General features: G+C 40.7%; 1 protein-coding gene across 1 annotated transcript in view; it reads left to right on the top strand.

Annotated features, from left to right (window-relative positions):
- SLC24A2 (solute carrier family 24 member 2) overlaps positions 1–18,540 on the top strand; it is a 165,074-nt gene that overhangs the window by 19,831 nt on the left and 126,703 nt on the right. The window contains exons 4-5 of the mRNA XM_026652431.1: positions 579–585; positions 14,768–14,825. Coding sequence (XP_026508216.1) covers positions 579–585; positions 14,768–14,825 — 65 coding nt within the window. The remainder of the gene's footprint in view (positions 1–578; positions 586–14,767; positions 14,826–18,540) is intronic.

Raw genomic sequence — 18,540 nt, 5'->3', positions numbered from 1 at the left:
CTTGAGAGCTCTTTTTTATTAGACTATTGCCATTTGTTACTATCTACTTTTTAAGGTCTGAGCCACTTTTGGCTTTTTTTTTTTTTACACTCATGATTTTGTGAATTACACCAGTGGTTCTCAGCCGGGGTACATGTATCTCTGGGGATATGCAGCGGTCTTCCAGGGGGGACATCAACTGATCTAGTTATTTGCCTAGTTTTACAACAGGCTACATAAGAAGCACTAGTAAAGTCAATACAAACTAAAATTTCATACAATGACTTGTTTATACTGCTCTATATACTATACACTGAAATGTAAGTACAATATTTATATTCCAATCAATTTTTTATAATTCTATGGTTAAAATGAGAAAGAAAGCAGTTTTTCAGTAACAGTGTGCTGTGACACTTTTGTATTTTTATATCTCATTTTGTAAGCCAGTAGTTTAAGTGAGGTGAAAAGTGGGGTATGCAAGACAATCAGACTCCTGGCAGGGTACAGTAGTCTGGAATGGTTGAGAACCACTGAATTACGCCCATGCAATAGTACAGGCTTTAAGTTACTAGTTTTATTATAAAAGCCTTTGGAAATAGGGGGAGGGTATCAAAAAAGGAACTCCATTTGCCTGCACCAGGGCTGATTTTGGTCTCATACCTCATTCTTAATCATATGTTATTTCATGGCCATCATGGATTTTGTAGAATACACCTCTACCCCGATATAACACGACCCGAAATAACACGAATTTGGATATAACGCGGTAAAGCAGTGCTCCGGGGGGGGCGGGGCTGCGCACTCCGGCGGATCAAAGCAAGTTCGATATAACGCGTTTTCACCTATAACGCGGTAAGATTTTTGGCTCCCGAGGACAGCATTATATTGGGGTAGAGGTGTATATGAATTTGACCCAAAAACCTGAAATTCAAACATTGCCAATTTTTCAGTTGCCAGACCTAACAGAGATGGGTGTGAGCAACCAAACATTTTCATTGAGGTAAGGGTGAAAGTGCCTGGGGGAGATGGGAGTTAAGCCTTGGCTGGAGCCAGATGACCTGTTCTTAGGCTTCCTTAGATTTTAGTTTGTATACCACTTCACTGAAAGCAGTGGGAGAGAAGAGAAAAGAAAACAGATGATCCTATGAACAAGGAGAACTAACTTTCCCTATTTCCTAAGCTCTTGCGTTTTTTGTTTTCTGTTTTCCTCTGCTGCTGCTGCCAGTGGGTCTACTTTACTGGTTTCTCAAACTGTAGACCATGAAACACTTCCTGGCAGTCTGCAGAGGACAGTATATTAAATGTATTTTTGGAACAGATTGAAGGGCTAGGAGCACTCCATCCATTCCACATATAAGCCGGGGATTGCACTGCAATGAACTGACTGGTGTGATGGTGCTGGCTCTCCCTGTTTCTAGCTGCTCCATGGTGGTAAGGAAAGCTAAAACACAGAAACACTTTTCTAATATTACTTGCTCGTGTAGGCAATTGCTATAGTTGCCACAGATGTTATAGGATTGTGAATGGGAGGGAAGGTGGAGCATGAGAGAGTTTTTCTATTAAGGTGAAATCCATGCTAATAAAACATTTGTGACCACTGGTCTGTTCTGCAGGGCAGGTTTCTTGTTTCAGCTTCCTAAGTACGACTTAACTATTCAAAAGTGAGAGAGACAGGAAACATACATTAAATGTTTGGGGAATGAATGCCTTGCTGCAAGGAAAAGTTGGCAATTATGGCATCTGTTGTTTTAAGGTAGAATTTCTCATGGGTAAGGTGAGAGGTTCTGCACTATCCTGTTTGATCATAAAAGAAAAGCTACAAGCTTCCATGCAAAAGTCCCAATGCATAGGGTTCGAGCCAAAGCCAATGGAAGTCTTTCCATTGATTACAATGGGTTTTGGATCAGGCCAGTAGGAAAAGAGAAACTGATTATACTGCAACATACTCTGTGGAAAAAAGAGATGAGCATGAAAGAGTTGTTTGGCTCTCTAATTGGGTGAAAGCATGCATGTTTACTAGTGTGCCAGCCATCCAGTGCTCAGGACAACTCTACTGTAATGAAGTAACGTTTTAGGAATGTAAAGTTTCCAGAACATTTAAACTAATGTTATTGAAATTGTTGTGGCATTGAACAAGTTATACACAAGTTATTCTTTTCCATATGAAAAATAGATTCCAAATTTTTTTTAGAAAAAATATTACTCCATCAAATTCTATAGGCATTTGACTGATTTCTATAGAACCCCATTGGCTTCATTTCTATTAAATGCTGTACAATTTTTCCAAAAAGGAATTTACTTAAAAATTTCTAAGGTTTTGATACAGTATGAAAGTGAGTGGAAATTGTTTCTTCAGGTATGTACGGAAATATTTCTAGCACTTTATAAGCATTGTTTAGTTGCAGCTGGCTGTCATATGTTTGTGTTTGTATATTGCCGTGTGAAATTTGCTTCATAAAATATGGCACTGTACTTCCAAACTATATTGTTATTGTGGGCAAAGTTGCACATCTAACATGTAAATTAACATCCTGCAAATACACAGGCTACATCAGAGAACTAAATATTTGAGAAAATATATATGTTAGGAGTCTGCGTGGTGGTAATAGGCATCATTAAAACTAATAGAAATATGCTTCCCTTGATCTGTGACAGAGTTCCTGTTGGCATCGGTGGCAGTTATGTGGGTAGATCAAGGGCACTATGTGCCCTGAGTATATAATTTAGGAGAAATAAGATAAATTGATGGGCTCAAGAAATAAGATAGATGTGCAACTGAAATAGTGAAGACACGTTTCTAGATGTCCTTTCCAATCAGTTTCTCTAATAAGATTTCCTATATGTCAGAAGTGGCATATGCAGATGATATGCTTGTCATCATAAGTGAACTTTTTATTGAATGCTATTGTTACATAAATCACATCCCAGATATCAGTGATTCAAATCAGAGTCACCCTAGACAGTTCTAGCTTGCTGTATGTGCTGACTGGTAATTCCATTGGAGTTGCATCAGTATAAAATGTGTGTAAGATGGTAGGGAATCATATACTGTAGTACTGATACCAGAGGATGCTATATTTTCTCAGCTATCTCCAGCTCTTTCTTTTTGTGCACTCATTTTCTGCATGCTGAACAACACTTTTTGCAAATACAGTCTCAGAAAAAGCCATATGAAAGGGGTACATGGAATTCAAAAGAATAATTCATTGAGTCTACTTCCACATACTTTAAATCACAAAAAACAGTTTAATGTATACAAGGTTTCAGTAACACACTATTCAATTAAAATAAAGAATACACAACCCAACACTATTAGCAAGTCTACGTTATTGTTCTACTTTAAGTCTGTGGTCAGGGCCGGCTCTAGCCACCAGCATCCCAAGCATGTGCTTGGGGCGGCACTTTTCAAGGGGCGGCATTCCGGCCCTTTGAGCGGCACTTTTTTTTTTTTTTTTTTTGCTTTTGCGGCGGGACTCCCCGGTTTTTTTTTTTGTTGTTGCTTGGGGCAGCAAAAAACCTGGAGCCAGCCCTGTCTGTGGTAGTTCTAATATGTGAGGAATTATAAATTAGTGGATCTGACATTATCAGTGGTAAAAGTGAGAAACTCATTGACACTATAAACTGGACACATCAGCAATTATCCAGCTCACTGGTAGCTGTTGCATTAATAATATGACTTGTGCTGATGTTGAGATAGGAACAAATTTTGGTTTTTGTCTCTTCAGTGTCAGCAAAAGAATTGAGGTTTAGGTTTATGTTGTATTGTCAAGAGAACTGTAGAGAGTGATCAAGAGAAAAGACCAGAGAAAATGTTTTCCATTTTAACTATCAGATTAATTCACATTAATGTTCAATGATTTGCTGATCAATATTCAGATGCTTTTTAAACTCTTGTTAAAGTTTCAACTCAGGTATTCTGTATGTACAACAGCAAAATTGAGGAAAGGGTCTAGGAAACTGCATATTTGCAGCATTTGTGGACTGTTGCCCCTCTGTTGAGTGGGAGGAGATGGGACCTTGCCGGTCAGCTTCCCATTGGAAAAGAAATCAGTGTGGGGAATCTGGTTATATTCTAAGGCTAGGTCTACACTACAGCGGGGGTCCGACCTAAGATACGCAACTTCAGCTACGTGAATACCGTAGCTGAAGTTGTGTATTTTAGGTCGACTTACCTGGCTGTGAGGACGGGGGAAAGTCGACCGCTGCCGCGCTGCCGTCGACTCCGCTGCCGCCTCTTGCCGCGGTGGATTTCCGGAGTCGACGGCAGAGCGATCAGGGATCAATTTTATCGCGTCTTCACTAGACGCGATAAGTCGATCCCAGAAAACCGATTGCCTGCCGCCGGACCCTCCGGTAAGTGTAGACAAGCCCTTAGTGTGACTTATTTTAATTACAGATATACACCAGTCATTGAACAGAGGTGGCCACAAAACAGCACACAGGCAGTCCCCTTTTTCAAGAGTCTCGGCTCAAAGACCAGAGGCCAGTTCCTAATGAAAAACTCTGCCTCAAGAATTTACTCTAGTTAGAAATGTTAAAGCAGAAACAAACTCCCTTGTCGCTTGCCTCAGCTCACACTAAAACCATCACAAAACCAACAATACCAGCAGGACTAAAACTATGCCTGAACTATAAGAAAAAGAACTTAAGACTACATGTAATGGTGCCATCTGGCAACCCCTGCCATAACATGTAGTATATATATAAATTATTCACCATATACATTGCATGATGATTTAAAAAAAAATCAAAAGCTTTTAAAGCAACATTAGCCTTACCTCTAAGTTCTTGGATCCCATCTTCCCCCAAGATTTAGGGATATTTGTATATATGGTTTTGGTTTGACTCATAATAATTGAGGGGCAGTTGCAAAATTCTGATCCAGATCTGAATTTCCCCAAATGTTGAGGATGTTTAGATCTCTGGTGGTTTTGACTTTGGCCCATCTCTATTTTAAAATGTCTGTTGCATATACTGATAGAATCATAAGATCTCCTGAAAAAGTGAAAACTTCAGTGAATTGTTTCATTTGTTTTGGATTTCACTTGTGTATCAGAACACTTTTAATGTGGCATAAGGGATAGTGTCTCCAGTGACCTGCAGACCCCATTGTCATTATTCACAGATGCTTGGTTTGTTATACAGTACGCCACCTGTTCAAAGGACTTGAGATGTTGCAGCTATTCAGCATCACTGAATATCAGACCATATTAAGGCCTTGATTCGTGATAGCATTCAAGCACATGCTTGACTCTCAGGCTACATCTACACTTGGAGCTAGGAGTGAGATTCCCAGCTTACATACACATACTCATGCTAGCTTTCATTGAGCTAGTGTGCTAAAAATAGTAGTGCCTGGTCAGTGGCAAGCAGCACCATAGGCTAGCTGCCCTGAGTACAAACCCACCTGGATCTCATGGGGTATATAGTCCACGTTTCGCTCACCACTATCAGGCTACGACAGCTACACTACTATTTTTATCACACTAGCTTTATGAGAGCTAGTTTGAGTATGTCTGCTCAAGCTGGGAATCACACCTTAATTTCCAAGTGTAGACATATACTTAAATCCCAGTGGTTTAGAGGCTATGAGTAAGTGCTCTCCTGATTAGGTATAGGTGTCTAAATATGGCTGTAGGTGCCTAACTTTAGGTAGCTGAGTGTGAAAAGTTTGGTTTTATGGTCAGTTCCTGATCCCATTTAAGTAAATGGCAAAACTCCCACTGTCTTATCCATCTTGCCTTGAGACTTTTGGGGGGGGGGGTGTATTGGAAGCATTCATTTGTGCAGTGTAGGATCCAGTTTAGTTGTCTACTTTTGACCTTTTCATCCTTCTGACATCAAAACTGCCTTTTATAGATTCCAGAATCAGGTTTAGCTTATACCATTTTATTTCAGCTTGCAGCAGTTGTTTCACTTGAAGTAGATAGTTAAATTGTATTTTGCCATACATAAAAAATACCTCCCAAAGCTGAAAGGTTCTGTACTGCCAATTACTAACAATGTACAGTTACAATAGGGTGACCAGATGTCCCGATTTTATAGGGACAGTCCCAATTTTTGGGTCTTTTTCTTATATAGGCTCCTATCACCCCCCACCCCCTGTCCCGATTTTTCACACTTGCTGTCTGGTCATCCTAAGTTACAAGGAACAGTGTAATATACAGTACAGATTAAAGAATACTAAAACAAGGTTTGGGTTGGAAGAGGTGATGTAGCAGTGCGACAACTCACCGCCACAGCACATCCAGCTGGTCATACTGGGAATTAGCTCTTCTCCAGCTCCAGAGCGCCTCCTTCTGGCCAGTGTCTCGCCTGCCTTAGGCCCCATATCCCTCCCAGACCCCAGTGCCCCTTTCCTCAGGGTTCTGCCCCCAGCAGAACCCCCTTACTCTGGGTCTCCCCTCCCAGGGGAACCCCCAACCCTCTAAACCCACCTTGCCTCAGTGGCTACTGCCAGTCATCATCTAGCCCCCGCTCACTGGGGCAGACTGCAGTCCATAATGGCCACTCATCATTGGCAAAGGGTTAGGATCAGCTGCCTCTGCCTATTCCTGGGCTGCACCTCTTTAGCCCCAGTACCTTTGTAGCCTTCAACAAGGCCTGTAGCCTGGGATTTTACCAGGCTGGAGCTCCCTTTGCCCTTCCCCAGCACTGCTCCGCTTCAGGTACCTTGCTCCCAGGCAGCTAGCCCTTCCCACTCCAGGGCTAGAGTGAGACTCCCTTGTCTCCTGGCCCCACAGCCCTTTTATCTGGGCCAGCTGTGGCCTGATTAAGCCAGCCACTCCTGGGGCCACCTACCTCACCAGCCTCCCTCAGCTGCTCTTAATTCCTTTTACCTTGGAGTGGGGCAGCCACCCCACTACAGGTGGTTATACCAGAAATTGAACCATTTCAGATTTTAAGAGTAGTTGGATTAAAAATAAAAAGTATAAAATAAACTTCTGCTAAATAATATTTGCTGTGTGGGAAGAGAAAAAAATTAGTCCTCCACAGGGTGACTCTGAGGCAGCTTCACACTTTATCATGCTAAGACTTAAGATTTAGCTTAAGTTTTATATTGTCTTACCTCACATGCACAGTGCACACCATTAGAATACAATGAGTAAAATATTTGACAGAGAAAGGAACCACAATGTCCAAGCATACTAAGCTTTATTGGTTTTATACATATGGTGAGAAAAATGATTCATGCAATGTTTATATTCTCCAAGTATATGTACACAGTACATATATTGAATGTATCCATACACAGCATGCTTATGCTTTTTGCTATTTCCACACATAAGTGTGTTGTTACCTAGATAACATCAATTTACAAATAAATATTTTATAAGTTGGTATCTATTGTAATATATTTCATGCATTATAATTTTCCATACCTAATAGGTAACATTTTTAAAAGTGTCCAAGTGTCCTTGCAGCCTAAGTCTCATTGAAAATCAATGGGACTTAAGCTCCGAAATGCCTAAGGGTATATCTACACTGCAATGAAACACCTGCAGCTGGCTCATATAAGCTGACTAGGACTTGCGGGGCTATAGAATTGCAGTGTAGTGGGGTCCCAGAGCCTGGACTCCAATCCAAGCCAGAATGTCTACATTGCAATCTTATAGCCCCGCAGCCTGAGCCCTGTGAGCCCAAGTCAGCTGACAAAGGCCAGCCACCGGTGTTTTATTGCAGTGAAGACATACCCAAAGTCACTTTTCAAAATGAGACTTATGCTCCTAAGTAATTTAGGCATTGCAATGCTGAGTAGAGCAATGCCTAAATATCTTTTAAAATCTGGGTCTTGGCACTCTTGGAAATTTTATCCACCATCTAAAGCAGTTTGAGACCTGAATGACAGAGAACTAAAACATATACATTGCACATATCCTAAAACATTATATGTTATTTGCTATATGACATTTATTTTCACTTGTAAGGAGAAGAGATAACATTTTCCTGACCGTGTAGCTAATTAGTTATCCATCTTTTTTTCATTCCTGAAGATAAATGTCAGGACAGTGATCAGTCATTATGTGCACTCCAGTTGAGTTTATTCAAATATATATGTCCTGGTTTTCAATAAGTTATATAAACTGGATATACAAATATGAGGGTGTAATTCAATAACTAATTTGAACACACAGGTTATTATGAGTGTGGATACATATTGGATTACATTCACAAATTCAATTATTTCCATGTACAGGTAGAGTAATTGTGTGTATAAAGAGACATAAAATTGCATGAACATTTTGCACGTGCTGTTGCATACTGAACATTTTGAAACTCAGGCTCATTAAGTATATTTAGACATCTTGAAAGACAAGACTTCTTTTAATTTTATTTTTCAGCTTCTTTTTTATTGAGGGAACTCAATGGTATATACAGACTCCATCTGTACATAGAAGGCAAAAGAGAGACCCACAGGAGAGCTTATTCATAGGAATTCAAATACATATACTGTATTTTAACAGAGTTCTACTCTTTGATACATATAGTTTATGCTCCCAGATGGGAACATGGCTTACTCTGGAACCAGAAGTTGCAGGTGACTTCCAAAGGAGCTGCCATGTAGCACTGTAAAAAAATTTCAATTTTTTAAATAAATTTTAGAGTTTGGGATAGGTTTTGAGTTGTGAGCCCTGAGGTTCTCTATTGATACACAGAACAGGCATAGCCAGTGTAGCAGCAGTGCAAGCTGCTTAACCCTCTAAGGTTAAAAGGGTAGTTTTGGCCACATGCCTATTCAATATTTTAATCTCTCTTTGGACACTGCCAACAAGGTTGACAGTTGTGGAGGATTTTTTCTGAGCTGGTTACTCATCTGCTGGGTCCTGATCTAAACTCACCAAACTCATTTCACATTGAACATCAGATGGGAATTACATTTCAGACCCTACCAACCTAGGCTGGATTTGAACCAGTGACTCAGGGTTGAAACATGTTGTACCCCATCACTAATCCTACAAAGCACACAGTCCCTCTGACTAGTTTTATTTTTAATTAACACTTAGAACATCACCAATATTGAAATACTGATCACCAATATTGAATGAGTGTAAGGCTATTTTACATAGGTTTTTATGCACAATGCACATAAGGAACACCTGTACTCCCGTCCTGCACAAGTTACCAACATCTTGAGTCACAATAGGGGTCAGGGCAGGGAGAGTAACCACTCCTCCTACTGTGTAGGTGGGCAGGAAGTGGGTTGGGAATAGGTGGAGCCTTGGCTCTGCCCTGACCTCACCCCAAAATGTGCCAGCCAGTGCTGCTGAATTGGAGTGGAAAGGGAAGAAAGCTGCACCAGTCCAGGAGATGGCACGGCTTTCTTCACCCATTGAGCACAAGGGGGAATCAGGTACTGAATTATGACTGAGTCACAATTCAGCCTCTGGTCTGCTTCTGGGGCATTGTGAGTATGTACATCCCCTTTGTCAGGGTGGATAGATAGCAAAGTGTCAATCCAGCCCCATGTGGATTCAAATGCAAAATTCTAGTTTTCACTGCCTTTTCATTTAGGCTTGTTTGAAAAGTTGCCCAAAAAAGAGAGAGAGAGAATAATTCAAAACATATTCGTTGGCAGTTGATAACACATTACTATGTATTTTAAATTACATGCCTCTCAATAAATATTTTAGATACTGCAGATGAAATTGTCTCGTGTGTATTATAACCTTAAGTAACTGCTCCGAAATGCTCAATGCAGCATTACTAAATCAAGCCTCTGATGTGAATGTGTGAGGTAATTAAATGTGAAGTCACTTTAGTGGCTCTGCAATCATTTGTCTGCCTGGACTCTAAGCCTCCTATGTAAGAAATTCCAGTGAAGGGGCAAAAAATAAAAAAGAAAATTTTAAGCTGCATAGGGGAAAAACCTTTAAATTATTTCTGTTATTGGTGCAAAATGTGAGGTATTTGTTGAAAATGCTTGAGATATTTGTCACTTTTTTCATACCACAGACCAGATCCTTGGTCCTGCTCTGGGTGCTTTGCACAGAGCAACACTACAATCAAATTAATGGCCATTTGATGATTCCACTTGCATTGGCAGATCTTCAGGAGGTGTAGACAGGTCATAGTGGCTTATAGGCTGGATGTCTGAGAGAAAGGAGACCTGGCCAGTGTCCCTGTGTCCCAGCAATTCCAAGCTGTTGGAATGGTCCTTCAGGCTGCTAGGATAAGTTAAAGAAGTTCTCAGATCATTCTAATTTGTGGTGGGGCACAAGGCTGGTATCAGGATCAGAAGGCTACAAAGGAAATAGAAAAAGAAAAAGACTTTATATTCTATTGTATTTTTAAGAACTTGTACATTATTCTATAATCAAAACTGTTGCATAATGCATATATATATGCAAGAAGGCAGACTTAAATTTATGCAGGCAACATTAACTGTGGTATTTCCTAACTTTTCCCTTCTTGATAATAAGCCTAGTATTCGGTTAGCATAATTTAAAAAATATATTGTTGGTGTGTATCAGAAGTTATTTTTGATAGGGGTGCGTATCTAGTAGCCTGTGAAACCATCACCCAAAACAATCACATCTTCCACCACGGTAAGAGCTTTGTAATTAGCTAGCAGAAACATTGCTTAAAGTGGGCTAAGTTAATCAGTTCCCTAGTCTCCAGCGGAAATCTCTTTTTATAGTAGCAACATGTGGATCTGACATACTGGGTTTTGTTGTTGCTTGAATCTTAACCTCTTGGGTGGGAGATAGGAGTAAAGCAATCACAATATTTCACAGGATTTTCTCATACAAACATAACTTTTTAAACTGATTAAATATAGTAGATTCTAACAAAATAGAATAAAATGGCTTTCTAACGACAATAACTAAATACCTTCTGGAAAAGGTTTTATACCCAAGTGCAAATGATATAGGCATGCTCTGACAATTGACACTTTGCTTGGGGAATCACACCTTAGTACACAGAACAACTAGACAAGAGAAGAAAGGGATGAAACAAATATTTGATTACAGTATTATTTTTATGTCATGGTTTATTTTGAGCTACCTTGTTTCTGAAAACATGCATAGTGGCAAATTAATGTCTGCTAGATTTTTGAACATATGCAATATAAAGCGAAGTGAAATAGTCTGACTATTTTAAATAACAATAATTAGTGGGCAACATTCACTTTTAACAATGGAAACCAAATAAAAACACTCCATGAGCAATCGTTCTTCAACAAATATCAGCTTAAGATATCTGAATGAATCTTTTCCCATAGGAATGACATTACATTGAGACCCAGGACTTCCAAGCTAATTATAATAATTGCTGTTCCTGACCTGATCCCTTTGTTTTCCTGAGTCTCATTTTTCTACACCCTAATCATTATAAGCTTTACGTAGTTCTAGGTAACTTCTAATTAATTTCTAGGCCTCTTTTATTTTCATTATGCTGGGTAAACTCAGAGTTAACTTTCATTCACGTATGCTAAAATTCACAGTCAACTCACTGTGCTGCCTCAGTGAACAATGATACATAACACTCTTCAGGTCATCAGTTTGTTTCTTTTGCTTATAAGATGGAAAGTTAGCTTGAATTATCATTCTTATTTTACAAGTTATTTGTGTCTCCAATCCACCTCTCCCCTCTATCCCATACACACACTGAAATTCAAGTTTTTCTTCAGCCTGTAGTCATATTTTTAATTGCATGGGACATTGAAGAGTATCTTAAATGTCATGTCTGCCAATGTTCATTTACAATGAAGGCTTGTCTACATGGCAAAGCTATTGTGAAATAAGCTAGGATGTGAATTTAAAGAGCAATAGCTATTCACCACTAGCTGCCTATGCAAACACTCTTATTCTGCTCTCTAAGAGAGTGAACTAAGTTGAACCACACAAAGGCAATTTTAGTGTGCAATAAGAATGTCCACGTGGGGGAGCTAGTGCAGAATAGCTGTTCTGCAATACCTATTCCAGTCTGCCAAACCTGTTGAATTAATCTGGGGTCTTCTTCAGGCTACTGCTGTTGTTCTGTCTATATTCCAAAAATGTGTAACTAATCAAATGCTCTTTCAATAGTGCAGAGAAGTCTGCAGACTAGTGAACATGTGCATCAAACTATCATACCATACCAGTCATGTTACTCATCTTGTTTCAGGAAGAAATATACCCTTACTGGCCAGCCTACTGTAATCTAGAATTCTTGAAATAAAGTAAGAGAGCATTATTTTAAAGCTATATAAAAATGGGTTTACTATTTTAACCAATTGTGGAAAATCAATTTACATAAGCAGGTATTCTTTGAACATATAATTGTTTAGAAACTCAGGTAAGCTTAAGCACAGAATTTTTCATTGAGTATTTACAGGCTGCTAAAAAAATCCTGAAGAATATACTAACAATTTCTCCACTGAAAATGTTTCTTTGATGCAAGTACAGTATAGTACAAGTAGGTTCTATTTCTAATCTGCTCTAAACATAGCATCCATATATATGATTCTTTCCTGGGCTTTGTCTTTATTAATTTTTATTAAAAAAAAAAAAACTAAGCAAATTTCAACCTAAACTTTCTCTTGAGCCTAGCTATTTCTAGGATTTTTCCTTGCCCTTAGCTCCCTCTGCCCCAGAGAGAGGTTCCAACCCGTCTTATATTCTATTTGTAGTTAACATGACCCACTGGCAGCAGAAATAACTCCTCATATTTATGTAGGTTTCTATCACCTGGCATTAAGATAACTTAGCCAACGAGCCCTAGAACCTGCCATCCTGTAACTTGTAGTATCAATTATTTTTATTTTGGTTACTGAGCCCACTCCTGAAGTCCTTAATCAGTCACTAATCAACCAAAGCTCTTAATGGGAAACAAATATTTAGTGCAGCTAGCGGGGATAGGCATAATGTAAGTTGTCTTTTTTACAACCGCTCTTCTTTTTGTTCCTCTCCGTGCAGTGACACCATCATAATTCTTTACATGTGGCATCACAAATGGTTCTCATGGAAATGACTAATGTTACTAATACAGGATTGACCTCGCTGACTTGGAGCCTTAAATCCTGCTATAGCTAGCAACAGTGTCTAGGTAGGACAAGCTTTTCTCCTTAATGCATTGCAGGTATTAAAAGAGCAAAGCTATGCAGCCTCACAGCAAATTTTGTTTTGGTTATTGAAAGAAGCCACTGCTTTCCTCTGCAATCCAGCCTACAGAGCCAAAAGCATTTTAATGAAGTGTATTTCCCCGACCCCTACATCAGCTGTAAACACATCACTAGCATAGCAGCAGCAGCAGAAAATCATAAAACCAAACTGTGGAAAAGGGACTCCCAAATGCATTGTAAATTGTAAAGAAAAAATCAACTGGGAGACAGTATAGCAATGCACTTTTAATGCCAGCCATGCATTAATGATAAAAGCATGTCTTCCCTAATAAATCTTGCTAGAAAAGGTGCAGCTTCCTGAAGAGCTCAATTGGATGATCAAGATGACTAATCATTGGTTTAATGCATTCAAAAGGAAGAGGCAGAAACAGACAATTGCTCATAAGAGCTTTACTGAAATATACATTTTCACTGATGTAGTTTCTTATTTTTAAAATGTTCCTACCCAATGCTTTGTACATGCACAAATCACAAATGCAAAGGTCCATATAATAAATCCTCTTACTACCGTGTATCAAAACCAACTTCTTCAAGCTGGGACTCACCTGGGAGACATGTTTCACTCAGTGCAGCTATATTACTGTTATATTTGGCAAGTTCTCTTCTGCTGAGTGCTGTGCACCTTTCCAGCCCACCAGCATCATCAGAAACAGTGTGGACATTCCAGGATGCAAAGTTCATTGTTCTTTGTGTGTGATGTTGCCTTTTACTGCACAGTTGGATGACCAGCTGGTCACAGCGTACTAGCAAGTCAATAATGGAGTGAGCAATGTTTAGGGATCCTTTTCTCCCCCTTCCCCAGATTGGGGAGAGCAGCACTATCCCTAAACAGGTTGCTCTGATGCATGAGAAGGATATAGATGCCAATGTTACTTCAAGTCAACAACGGAAGACCATCATTCTCGCACCACCTGAATGTAGGTTTGTGACTAGGGATACCCGGCAGCATCCTCTGCCTGTCCCTGTCACCATTTGCCCACTGCCACAGGGCTTTTGTGACAGATTTCAGTTACCAATCTGCCTGAGGCATCAGGTGATCAGGCTGAGGCCACAGGATCATTTGGGGAGGAGATGACGAAATACACCAAGGTATTTTAAAGCTTTATTAATACAATAATAAAATAACACTGGAGAGTGATGGGTGCTCCCCCCGTCACTCAGAGGAAGGAAGAAAGCGTTAGTGCCCCAAGCCCTAACCCACTTTCATACTCACACATGCTCTACCCACGGCTGGCCAAGCCTGGGTGTAACATAAGAAGAAGAGGGGGTAGGGTGGACAGGAGTTCTGTTCTGGGCCCAGGCCATCTGAGGTCCGCTGTTGATCTCCGAATTGCTCCAGCTCTCAGGAGGGTTTTTAAGTCCAGGGTGCCTTTGGGGGTGTTTCGTTCTGCGACCTCTGTCCCTGGTATTCTTTGTACCAGTCCAAACTGGCTCTCTGTGGTCTCCTCAACTTTCCCAAAACACACCGGCTAGACTTTGTTGTCCTCTTTGTTTTCCTCCATGCTGGCCTTCACTTGTCTCGCTCGTTATGGGCTGCCTCTGCAGGTCTGCTCAGCTGCATCTTCCTTTCTCACGGCTGATCGGTAAATTCCGGGCCCCCCTCTTTCTTGGTAGGCAGCCGAGAGTCAGATGTGTGTTGTGGCCTTGAGCAGGCTGGAGTCAGCGTCTTATCTTTGGGCCTAGCAGGAGTGCGGAGTTAACCCATTCTCTGCTCTCTTCCTTCTTCCCCCTCTGGTCTCACGTGACCTGCAAAGGAATCTTCCGTTCCACACTCACTCACACCTTTGACCCTTCCCAAAATGCCCTGCGATGCTTGCAATAGCGTTAGCAATATACAGTGCTGATCTGCCTTCCCCAGAGGACCCCTTGGGCCATTGGGGTGTGACACTTTCAAAGAACAGAATGAGTGAAGAGATAGCAAGGAATAAAGACTGTAGACCTGCACAAAGATTTGTTTAAAGGGGTACTAGGTTGTGCATGACTAGTCACACTCCCTTGGCTTTGTCGGCCATTTTGTCCACTGGTGCAGAAGGCTGCGATGAGCCGGCTGACAAACAAAGGTGCAGCACTTTACAAGGTGCAGGCAAAATAACTGAGAAAATTGCATGTATAACCCTTTGAAGGCCAAAGTGATCAAGTAAAGCATTGCCAAAGCTTGTAGACTGAAGCAGAAAGAGCTGCTCCACAAAACTCCATGGGCCATGACTGGCTAGCAGGCCAGACAGCCCTGTTTGACCTGCACCTAAACCACCTGCCTACTGGGGCTAAGAAGCCTGGTCTACCCCAACAATGGGCTACTTTTTATCTGGCCCCTATTCTCTGATGACAGCTGAAATGCATCTGTTCATGTATGGCAATGTGCATATGCACTGACTGATATTCAGTGGTGTTTTGCCAGATCTCTGCATCTGGGTAGTATCAAGTATGTTGCTCTCACATTGCTTGGGATGTACAGGAGCAACAAGCAAATGGCAGTCCTGAAAGTGGGAGATGGGGACCAAACACAGCTTTCATAGTGCTGGGTACCACTCTGGTATAATTGCTTTTCTGATGTTTACTCTTGTGGGAAGTGTTCTGCATCCATCTATCAAACAGGATTGTTGGATTTTCCTCTGAAGTGGACCTCAAACCCTAACAGGAGATGATGAGGGGACAATAATCTCTAGTGTATTTCCCTTGACACTAAGTCAATGCCTGGAGTACATTTTCTGCCAGTAGGCATAGTATTATCATCATATAGAATGCAGAGTACCTACATACCTGCACTCTGACCAAGACCAGCTCTATTTTTTCTAGCTCATGCAGCCAAGAGCAATTTCCTCAGAAAAAGGGATGCAGAGGTGCTTCCCCACCCGTCTGGTGAATGTGAAGTTGCACAGTGGAATTCCTTTTAGGGAAATTGCCCAGAAGCAGTATGCTTTCAAATCACTTCTGGTACTCTGTATGTGTGTCTCACTAAGATGAAGATTTGTGACCAAGTAGTACATGATTGAAAACATTTGGGTAAAATGATTAGCATTCTTGAACAACGCCTAAATTTTGCTGGGAGTTTGTTCTCTCTCTTACCTTTCCTTCTGTGGAAACTTTTCAAAATATCTTTGAAGGAGGTTGTTATAAGATTGACTGAATATTTGATAGTCTTATAGAGAAGTCACAATTCTTATCCTCCACAAATGCAGTGCACTATCATCTTCAGTACTGTATGATAATGAAGATGATAATAAAACAGGGAAATTCAAAGCAAGAACATACTGTAATAGCATGTGTCAGTAGATCTATCAGTCCCTTCCAGACTTTAATCTTCCTAGATTCCTGTAGTAAGTTATTAACAACTGTGTGCAGACAGCTCATGCACTGCAAGAAGAGAAATACAACAGCCATCTAACGTCCGTTGCAAAGACTAAAGTCACAATCTAGCCCCGAATGATTTTACCAATTCAAGAATAACCATCTCAGTTGATCTATGCAAAGATGTTCAATAAAACAATGAACAATGAATAATGATTTTTAAGTAAGCTAGGCACCTGTGATAATGCTTCCTGTGTTCTATTTAAAGCTTAGAAATCAGTAATTACCTTAAGTGAGTAATCAGCATGAGAACTAGAGAATATGTAGAGCCAAACCATTTTGTTAGCCAGCAGGTACTCAATTATCAGTGTGAAGGGAGAGAAATCACTTTTCACATTATGTTGAATTCTGAAAAGGTCAGTAAGGTCCTGCTGATTCAAATCAAAACCTTCTCTTAACTGACATGCCCATGTTTTTCAATAAAAGTACCATTTCTTTTTATTACTGCAGAAAGGCAACGAAGACAAGGATTGCAGAAATACCTGATTTAGTGGCAATTCATGATTTTCAAAGAAGGAATATCATCTTAGAATAATAGAATCATAGAATATCAGGGTTGGAAGGGACCTCAGGAGGTCATCTAGTCCAACCCCCTGCTCAAAGCAGGACCAATTCCCAACTAAATCATCCCAGCCAGGGCTTTGTCAAGCCTGACTTTAAAAACCTCTAAGGAAGGAGATTCCACCACCTCCTTAGGTAACCCATTCCAGTGCTTCACCACCCTACTAGTGAAAAAGTTTTTCCTAATATCCAACCTAAACCTCCCCAACTGCAACTTCAGACCATTACTCCTTGTTCTGTCATCAGGTACCACTGAGAACAGTCTAGATCCATCCTCTTCGGAACCCCCTTTCAGGTAGTTGAAAGCAGCTATCAAATCCCCCCTCATTCGTCTCTTCTGCAGACTAAACAATCCCAGTTCCCTCAGCCTCTCCTCATAAGTCATGTGCTTCAGCCCCCTAATCATTTTTGTTGCCCTCCGCTGGACTCTTTCCAATTTTTCCACATCCTTCTTGTAGTGTGGGGCCCAAAACTGGACATAGTACTCCAGATGAGGCCTCACCAATGTCGAATAGAGGGGAACGATCACGTCCCTCAATCTGCTGGCAATGCCCCTACTTATACAGCCCAGAATGCCGTTAGCCTTCTTGGCAACAAGGGCACACTGTTGACTCATATCCAGCTTCTCGTCCACTGTAACCTCTAGGTCCTTTGCACTTGTCTTTGTTGAACCTCATCAGGTTTCTTTTGGCCCAATCCTCTAATTTGTCTAGGTCCCTCTGTATCCTATCCCTACCCTCCAGCCTATCTACCACTCCTCCCAGTTTAGTGTCATCTGCAAACTTGCTGAGAGTGCAGTCCACGCCATCCTCCAGGTCATTAATGAAGATATTGAACAAAACCTGCCCCAGGACCAACCCCTGGGGCACTCCACTTGAAACCGGCTGCCAACTAGACATGGAGCCATTGATCACTACCCGTTGAGCCCGACGATCTAGCCAGCTTTCTATCCATCTTCAGGCAATGGGCTGAGCCTGCATGCCCTCTGTATACAAAGCTCTCATGTCAACAATGTTAGCAGTTCTGATGTTTAATTTGTAAACCTTATGTTACAGAATTAATACCGCATGAATAAGGACAGATTACAAAATTTTCAGCTATAGTTTCAGGTTGTTGGCAGACTCAGAGACAGTGTTGCAGCAGTTTATGTTTGGAATGTTATATTCACAACTCTAAGGGTTGGGTTGCTTTATTTTTATTTATTTATTTCATTTGTTTGTTTGGGTAAATGAATACCTAGATTCTGGAGAACAGTTTTCTGGCAAGATGATTTCTTTGTAAATTGTCCAGCTGCTGAATTATGGAACACACAGGTCCCTCAATACAACAAATCAAAGAGATTACAGATCAAATTTTCCTCTCATTAACACTGGTACAATACCAATGTCTTCAGTGGGGTTGCAATAATGTAATTAAGAGGAGAATTTGGCCCTACTTATTCAACATATGTACCATTTAATCATAGAATCACAGAAATGTAAGGCTGGATGGGACCCTGAAAAGTCATCAAATCCAGCCTCTTGTGCTGAGGCAGGACCAAGGAAATT

This window comes from Terrapene carolina, unplaced genomic scaffold (assembly GCF_002925995.2).
Source record: "Terrapene carolina triunguis isolate 2854851 unplaced genomic scaffold, T_m_triunguis-2.0 Scaffold113, whole genome shotgun sequence".
Taxonomy (NCBI): domain Eukaryota; kingdom Metazoa; phylum Chordata; order Testudines; family Emydidae; genus Terrapene; species Terrapene triunguis.
Note: the sequence above shows the minus strand (reverse complement) of the source record. Positions and strands in the feature narration are given on the sequence as shown.